This window comes from Octodon degus, unplaced genomic scaffold, assembly GCF_000260255.1.
Source record: "Octodon degus isolate 3935 unplaced genomic scaffold, OctDeg1.0 scaffold00012, whole genome shotgun sequence".
Taxonomy (NCBI): Eukaryota; Metazoa; Chordata; class Mammalia; order Rodentia; family Octodontidae; genus Octodon; species Octodon degus.
In genome coordinates this window covers 2,663,550-2,671,785 of record NW_004524588.1, presented here as the reverse complement: position 1 = coordinate 2,671,785, position 8,236 = coordinate 2,663,550, and the positions used below count along the sequence as shown (strand labels likewise).

General features: G+C 44.8%; 1 protein-coding gene across 2 annotated transcripts in view; it reads left to right on the top strand.

The window, feature by feature from the left end:
- Nucleotides 1-4,228: 4,228 nt before the first annotated feature.
- Nucleotides 4,229-8,236, top strand: part of Lrp6 (LDL receptor related protein 6) — a 198,205-nt gene continuing 194,197 nt past the window's right edge. Inside the window, exon 1 of one of the 2 annotated variants that reach the window (XM_004626067.2) lies at nt 4,229-4,539. In XM_004626067.2, the coding sequence (XP_004626124.1) occupies nt 4,485-4,539 (55 nt within the window). In that variant the 5' untranslated portion in view covers nt 4,229-4,484. Of the gene's footprint in view, nt 4,540-7,064; nt 7,086-8,236 lie in introns of those variants that run through there. The other variant, XM_023709486.1, reaches the window with a different exon arrangement.

The following is an 8,236-nucleotide window of genomic DNA, read 5'->3' as shown; positions in this document are numbered from 1 at the left end:
CCCTGTGCTTTGCTTAGCTTAGCTTGTTCTAAGTAGGTGCTTTAGACCACTGAGCCATCTCACCAGCCCCTCCCTGGTTGATTTTTTTGTTCCCTTGTAAGTATTGTACAACACATGGTTCTGCCCTGTATCTCTTTCTAGTTATGTTTAATCCTCTTAAGTAAGTTCATGGCTCCAAACAGAATTTTTAAAATCTTCTTTTGTGGTGAGCATTGAACTTAGGACCTCATGTATGCTAGGCAAGTGCTCTAATATTGAATTATCCTGCAGCCGCCTCCAACTAGAGGAGTCTTAGAATCTTAACCCTCAACCCACCACAAGGCCCAAATTTTACTTCACCTGAATTAGAAAAGTTTCCCTTCCTTAGATATGTTTTACTTGGGGGGAGGGCGGTGTGACGAACGCTTATAATTCCAGCATTCTTGGGAGGATGAGGCAGGAGGATCATGAGTTTGAACCCAGCTTGGGCAATTTAGTGAGTTAGCAAGACCCCATCTCTAACAACGACAAAAAAGATGCACTGAGGCACTTTTATCCCCTCATCCCTTTTGGAATACTGTGTAAGCATCTTAGGAAATGAGACCACCATTTAGATTTAGGTACATAATTTAAACATTTGGAATCCATCCCAGAGTCTCTCTTCTTCACTCACATAGGATAGGTTATCAAGTACTACTGTTTTGATCTCATAATTATTTTTCTTTTTTTTGTATTTTTTTTAGGGAAGAGTCTACAGGGTGTACAGGGTCTCACTTCGTAGATTGGACTTGTAGTGATCCGCCTGTTCTTTTTAAAGTTTTTTTTTGTGGCACTGGGGATTGAACTCAGGACCCTGCGCTTGCCAGGCAAGCACTTATTCTGAGCTATTTCCCCTCATAATTATTTCTCACATCCATTATTTTTTATCTTTTCCCTACCATTTTCATTAGTGCGTATTGGTTATACAGTTTAATAGATTTCTTTCTTTTCTTTTTTTTTTTTTTTTTTTTGGCGGGACCAGGGATTGAACTCAGGCCAGGGAAGCACTTATTCCACTGAGCTATCGCCCCGGCCCCCAGTTTAATAGGTTTCTTTTGAGTATATTTGTACATGCACATAACACACTTCAGTCACCCCCCCCATCCTCGTCTCACACCCCTCAGTTACACATATTTTGGGGGAGGGTTTCAACGTATATTTTTAAAAAATCATATTCATGCCCTGTATTTGCCAGCCTTACACCACTTCCTCCTCCTTCCTTCCCTCTTGTCTAATAACTTTCCCTTCTATTTTTTTCTTTTCTTTTTTACATTCCACATATTAGGGACGGCATGTGATATTTGTCTTTCTGAGTGTCTTATTTCACTCACATGACGATTTCCTGATCCTTGTGTTTTTCTACACATAACAAAACTATTCTTTTTATGGTTGAATAATATTCTATTGTGCATCGATACAACACACTTTCTTTATCCATTCATCTGTTGCTGGGCACCTGGGCTGGTTTTGTATCTTGGCTTTGTACACTGTGCTGCAATAAGCACGGGCATCCAGGTGCCCTGTGGCATGCTGACTTTGGGTAAACACCAAGGCGTGCTACAGCTAGATCAAACAGTGGTTCTAGTTTTAGTTATTTAGGAGCTTTGTCTTGATTTCCACAGTGGGGTTAGTAACTTATGTTCCCACCAGCAGTGGAGAAAATTCCCCACCCCAACCCAGCAGCATTTGTTTCTTCTATTCTTTCTTTCTTTTTGTTTCTCCTATTCTTTTTTTTTTTTTTTTAATTTTATTTATTTGTGTGTGTGTGTGTGTGGCCAGCTCAGCTCACCAGGGGGCTGGGCTGGCTGGCATGTGGTGCTGGGGAATCGAACTGTGGTCCCTGCGCTTTGCCAAGCTTGTTCCAAGTAGGTGCTTTAGACCACTGAGCCATCCCACCAGCCCCTCTCCTATTCTTAATAGCCATTCTTTTTTTTTTTTTTTTTCAGAACCTGGGATTCAACTCAGTCCCTTGCACTTGCCAGGCAAGTGCTTATTCTACTGAGCTATCTCCCCAGCCCTTTAATAGCCATTTTTCACTGTGCTGAGATGGACTCTCAGTGTAGTTTTGATTTTCAATTCCCTCAAATCTATTATTATTATTATTATTATTATTATTTTCCAACTTTCAGTGTTGTTGTCCTGGTGATATCTTTCTTAGACTTCTCCACCACGTGGAAAATATTTCAGGGTCCACATTGTCAATATGCTGAAATTGAAATTTGTTAGCATGGCTTTAAAAGTTCTTTACAATAAACCCATAGATCCAGCCTCATTTCCTGATGTCCTCTATAGAACCCCATTCAGTCATAGGGATCTGCTTTTAAATCCCCCACATCCCAAGCTCATAATTCGGTGTCTTTATGCTTGCCATCTTTACACCTAGAATTCCTTGCCAGTCTTTTTGGCCTGGCAAATTCTGACTTGTATTTCAAGCTTCAGCTCTGGGGTTATTTTCTGTTCTCTGAGACGTTTAGGCAGACTTAAGTCTTTTATTTAGCAATTGTAATATTTTTGTTAATTTTATTTAATTAGTGTTTCCAAACTAAGCTATAAGCTTCTGGACATTGGGGACCCCAATCACACTCATCCTGACACTTACCACAGGGACTGATAACCTGACAGGCACTTGACTGATTGAAAAGCAAATTCGCTATGCAATGAGAATAGCATTCCAGCTAGGGCTGGAAAGTATAAACTGCAGATTTTCAGGTAAGAGTAGGTTTAAAATAATCCGTAGTAAATAGGTGAGTGGAAATGCCTATTTCTAATGCCTATTTTTAGTGTATTTACTCAAATATGATATACTATGCTTATATAGATGCACTGCATATATTTTTCATAACAGTAAAATGTAAATGCACTTTCTCATGTTTTTAAAGCTTAACCACACACATTTTTCACCACTCTTGCAGTTTTCCTAGCTGGGTTGATTCAGGTCTTGCTTTGCACAACGTGAGTAGCCTTGGGTACCTTACTGAACCTTTCAGGTTCTCATTTTCTTCCTCTGTATAATGAACACAACAGGTAACAAAACCTGCCTCACCCCAGGGTAGTTTGGGGTGTCAAATCTGATAATGCGCTGGGAGCACCTGGCGCCAATGTCCCTGAGATATAAGTAGCTATGGTGGTGGCTCGGGCTGTCGTGCCCATTCGCCTGCAGGTGAGGGCGTGTGACACTGGGCGGCTTGCACCTGATGACTCCGTCATCAACTCTTGGATTGCCTCAGCCTACACTGAAGGCTGCTGCTGGGTGAGTTCAGACGTCCTTCTGGGCCACTACTCCTCAAAGCCCAGAACATCCGGAGCGGCAGAGGTTGTGCAGTCTTAGGTTCTGAGGACACCTTTCTCCCTGAAGTATAGAGCTGAATGTCAAAGCATGCCAAACATCCATTATTAGATGCAACTTGTAAGAGCCCCAACCGTCTTGCTTAATGGTCCCTTCGCTGTGTGTTTGCCGCTGCTGCCTGTATTTTGGACTCTTATCTGCCAAATTGGAAATCTTTAGTCCTCGCCAGACTTCACTCTGGAAGAGGTCTGTACTTCTGGGAAGCCCGGCGAAAACAAAAATCTTGAGTTGGCGTCGGAACACTCTCCACCGTTCCAACGTTGAAAGCGAGTGTTAACCTTTTCATTTCTCCTGAAGAAATGATTAACCGGCACCGACCCCCAAAACGGAGTCCATCCCCGGCGGCGGGATCCTCCGAGGCTTCCGGAGCGTGGGCCCGCAGCCCGGGGCTCGGGTCCGCGGCGCCCGCCCGGGGGCCTTGCCCGGAGAAGCAGAGCGGCACCTGGCCGCGCCGCCGCCGGCCGCACAAAGAGCCAGGCAGGCGGCGGCCGGGCCGAGCCGCAGAAAGTAGTCCCGACCACGCCGGCTCCAGTGTTTCCCGACGTCGCCTCACGCCCTCCGCGGGGAGGGCTCCGGCGGCCGGCCGGGAAAGAATCCCATCGGAATGCGCCGCCGCACGGCCTCGCGTCTGCAGCGGGCCTTTTCTCGCGCGGCGCATCTCCCGCGGGGCGCAAGGGGAGCACTACGCGGGGGTCCGCGCCGCTCCTCTGCCCTGCGCGCGAGGCGGCGCTGGGGGAGGGGGTCGGCCGCGCGCAGGGAGACCTCGGCGGCGACCCCGGGGACGGCGCAGGCCCGGCCTGCCGTATCCCTGCGCCGCTGCGCGTAAGGAAGAGGCTGAATGAGGAGCAGCGCGGGGGACGTGGGGCGCCGGGGGAGGAGGCGGCGGCGGGATGGGAGCAGACGCTGGCGTCGCGCGAGCCCGGGGCACAGCGGCGCGGTAGAGAGGGCGGCGGCGGCGGCGGCGGCCACGCGCGCGGAGCCCTGACGTGCCCCTTTCTTTCTTCTCTCGCCGGGAAGCATGAGCGTGCAGACCCGCCGCTACGGCGGCCGCCCGGGCTCTCCGCCTCCCCCTCTTCTGGTCGCCCCTCGCCGGTGAGAGAAGAGAACGCGAGAAGGGAAGATGGGGGCCGTCCTGAGGAGCCTGCTGGCCTGCAGTTTCTGTGTGCTCCTGAGAGGTGAGACGCGAGGACCGGAAAGTTGGTGGGCTTTGGGGCTGTGCGCGCGCGCGCGTGGGGGGAGGTGGCCTTGTTGTGTGTGTCGGGCGGGGGAGGGGAGGGAGGGGAGATGGAAAGGGGGAAGAGGAGCCGGGAGAGGCCTGGTCGCGGGGAAGGAGAGGGAGAAAGGGGCCGGGAGAAGGGGCTGTGCGCGCCGCCTGGCCACAGTGCGACCCCTGCCTGGCTCTCCGGACCGGCTCTGGACAAAGCTGAGCCTCGGTTCGGGCTGCTGATCTTGCCCCCGTTCTGTCGGAATGACTTGAGTGTCTGTGCACCTCTTTCTGCCTGGAATCATCAGGGAAATGAGTCTTTGTACATATTCAGTGTTACATCTGCTTGAGCCCAAGGTGCTTAAATGTTGGCCCTCTCCCTCGAAGCCCCCCACCTTTTGCGTGTCTTTTAGGTGAACTTTTAAAGCCCTCTCGCTATTTTGTCCAGGCCTTGTTACAACTAATAATTGGCTTCCGTTTGGAATATAATGATCCTGGGCGAGAGCGCAGTTGGAAAGTGACGCGGGAGTTACAGGTCGAGCGTTTGTTTCAGCCTGGGCAATTTTTAAAGCTCCAGCCCATTCTAAAATACAGACGTTGCTCTTGTAACCCCTGGCATTCAGGACCAGCCCCTGTTTTCGGAGTATGCGAGTTGTACAGTTGGCACAAAGTAGGGGGAGTCGTCTGGGTGGTGTGGGAACTGAATTATCTGCTGTGCACTCCTGGGGACGGCTGGGCACTTTGGAAAATAATAGATGGCTCTGGATAATTTGCTCTGGGAATTACTCAAAGTCTGTGATGTTTTGCATTGGACTGCAGCGATGACAGAGGCTGTGGCTTTTATTTTGTGACAGTTTATAGAAGGTTTTCATTGGCCGGCAAGCATAGTCGACAGGTCTTCCCACGTTGATTAGGGTGGAAGTGGAGATGAGGCTGGTGCTGTGCAGCATTGTTTTTACTAGCAGAGGAATGTTAAGTGCTGCTGGATACCGTGGCTTGTACTTTTGGGTTTGTTATATGTCACTTCCTTTCAGGTGTGGGATCTCTTAAATCTCTTGCTGTTTTAAGCTTTTAAATAACAAGCTAAACTTTTGTTCAGTTCTTCAAAACTTAAGAAGCGTATAGTTAATGAAATTAATGATCTTGTGGTATAAATGTGACAGCTATGATATTTCTGTTTTGCAAAAGTGATTTTTTTATTCGCTCTTTAGCACCATTGTACCTGGATATATGGTATTTCTTAATAAGTACTGCTCCATTGTAAACATACTTGAACTGTTTAGTTCCACATGAAAACTCCAGAAAATCAGTGTGTGTTTAATTTTCGTGGCAGAGAACTTAATAGTGTTATATGCCTAAGAAGTTTAATAAGTATATGTTTATTATAGTTACATGCTACTGAAAGATTTAGCTACAGCTGTGAGAATTAATTATATTTGATATAAGAATAAATATTTAAGATAGATGTTAATAGAGTTAAGAAATACGAGGGTCAGCAGATTGCTTGGAGACTTGGGGAAAATCTAAATCCATAATCTAGATGCTTTAGTTCCTCAGTTGTATTTCTTGGAAGGGAAGGATGTGATGTAAATGCAATTTGTTTATTTTAATACCAAATTTGGGCCCACAGCCAAGTTTGAGTTTGCTTGAGTTTAGAGAAGTGGTACTTGGAGTAGTATGTTTTGAACTATAATGTTATGTAATAAGACCTGGAAGAGGAGAGTTTGTCTCTTTCCCACTACTAAAGTCTTTTTTTTTTTTTGGTGGAACCGGGGATTGAACTCAGGCCCTTGTGCTTGCCAGGGAAGCACTTATTTCACTGAGCCATCTCCCCAGCCCCTAAAGTCTTTAAAAGTGTAGCTGTTAGCTGGGTGTGGTGGTGCACGTTTTAATCCCAGCACTCTGGGAGACTGAGGCAGGAGGCTAACAAGTTTACACGCATCATGGGCAATTTGGCATCTCAAAATAAAGATACAATAAATAGGAAGGACTGAGGATGTAGCTGTGATGGATGAGTGAATGGAGCTGATACTCTAGGAAAGGAATACAATGGTCTTTTTATTTAACAGTATGTAACTGTGAGTACATGATTTTTGAACTAAAACTTTTGATGTAAAGATTTTTGTTCATAATTTAGATTGTTTTTACTCTTATGGTAGTGTCATCCTCTGTTATAGTCAAAGTTGGACTTCAAGGAGAAAATATGATTTGTTGCCTTAAGGTCATGACCTTTCTCTTTACAGAAGAGGTGGAGCTTTTGGGTGTGATGGTGTGTGTAAGACAGTTGGAGAGAACTTTGGTCCCATGTAAAGGCTTGTTAATCAGTAGCTGAAAGCCAGGGAATACTGTCTCTTCCAGGCCACATCCCATTTCCCATTAAGTGACAAGGTATAATGGAAAACTTCAGGGAATTCAATGCCAGACTCTTAAGTTTAAAGCCAGAGCTTCATTACTTCATAACTTTGTGGTTCTGGTCTAGTCAGCTTCTCTGGACCTCAGTTTCTATACCTGTAAAATGTGAGTAATGATACCTGTCTAACTAATTTGCAGAGTTATTGGGTGTATTAAATGAGGTAATTAATATAAAGTGCTTTGCAAATGTTTTATTCTAATTTTTGATTATTTGGGAATATATCTTCAGTGGCTAGGGATTTGAGGTTTAATTTGCATAAGTTTTGTGAATTTTTAAAGTTAGAAGCATCATCCTTTGAGTCCCATTTCACTTGTAAGTGGGGAAATTCTGATTTGGAGATAACTATAACTTCATCAAGGTCAGAGCAATTAATGGTACAGCAGGGATCTGTTAATTAGTTTTTTTTTTTTTTTTGTTTTTTAAATTTTATTTATTGTGTGTGTGTGTGTGTGTGTGTGGCCAGCTCAGCCCACCAGGAGGCGGGCTGGCTGGCAGGCATGTGGTGCTGGGGGATTGAACTGTGGTCCCTGGGCTTCGCTAAGCTTGTTCTAACTAGGTGCTTTAGACCACTGAGCCATCTCACCAGCCCCTGTTATTAGTTTTTTAAGGGAAAGAACTATATCTCCTAGTGTGTATCAGCTTTTGATACAGTGTTGAGAAAACAAAACATTTCTACTTTAATGAACCCAATGATTTCATTTGCCATCCTTAACATTCTGAGTTCTGTAAGGTACTAATGCATAGGTATGTTGGATTTTTCTAGAGGAAATATTTTTGCTAAAAATTGTAAGTTTTAGAATACCATCAAAGTGTATAAGCATTGTAAATACTATATCGTAGTTTTTTCTGAGGAGGTTTGTCATATAAAATTTATTACTTACTTTGTTTTGGTGCAGTGATAGGAAATAGTACCAGAACAATGTTTCTCAGTTCTGGTACTAATGTTTCTCAGTTCATATTTCTGTGAAAGTGGCCTTTTAAAGTTGTTTTTTTTTTTTTTTAAATCAACTTTGTAAAGTTTTGGGGGAGCTGAATGAATTTTTAAGTGGGAATCAGGAGGATGATTCCCTTGGCTTTGAGTTTACCTCTATCTAGCTGTGTGACCTTAGATAAGTCGCTCATTTTCTCTGTACTTTATTATGTTCTTTAGGGTAAAGAATCCTTTTTTTGGAGATGTGTAATTCATATCATCACATTAAATTCCCTGAGAAGTCCTGAGATAGAGGAACTAGCTTTTTTTTTTTTTTTTTTTTTT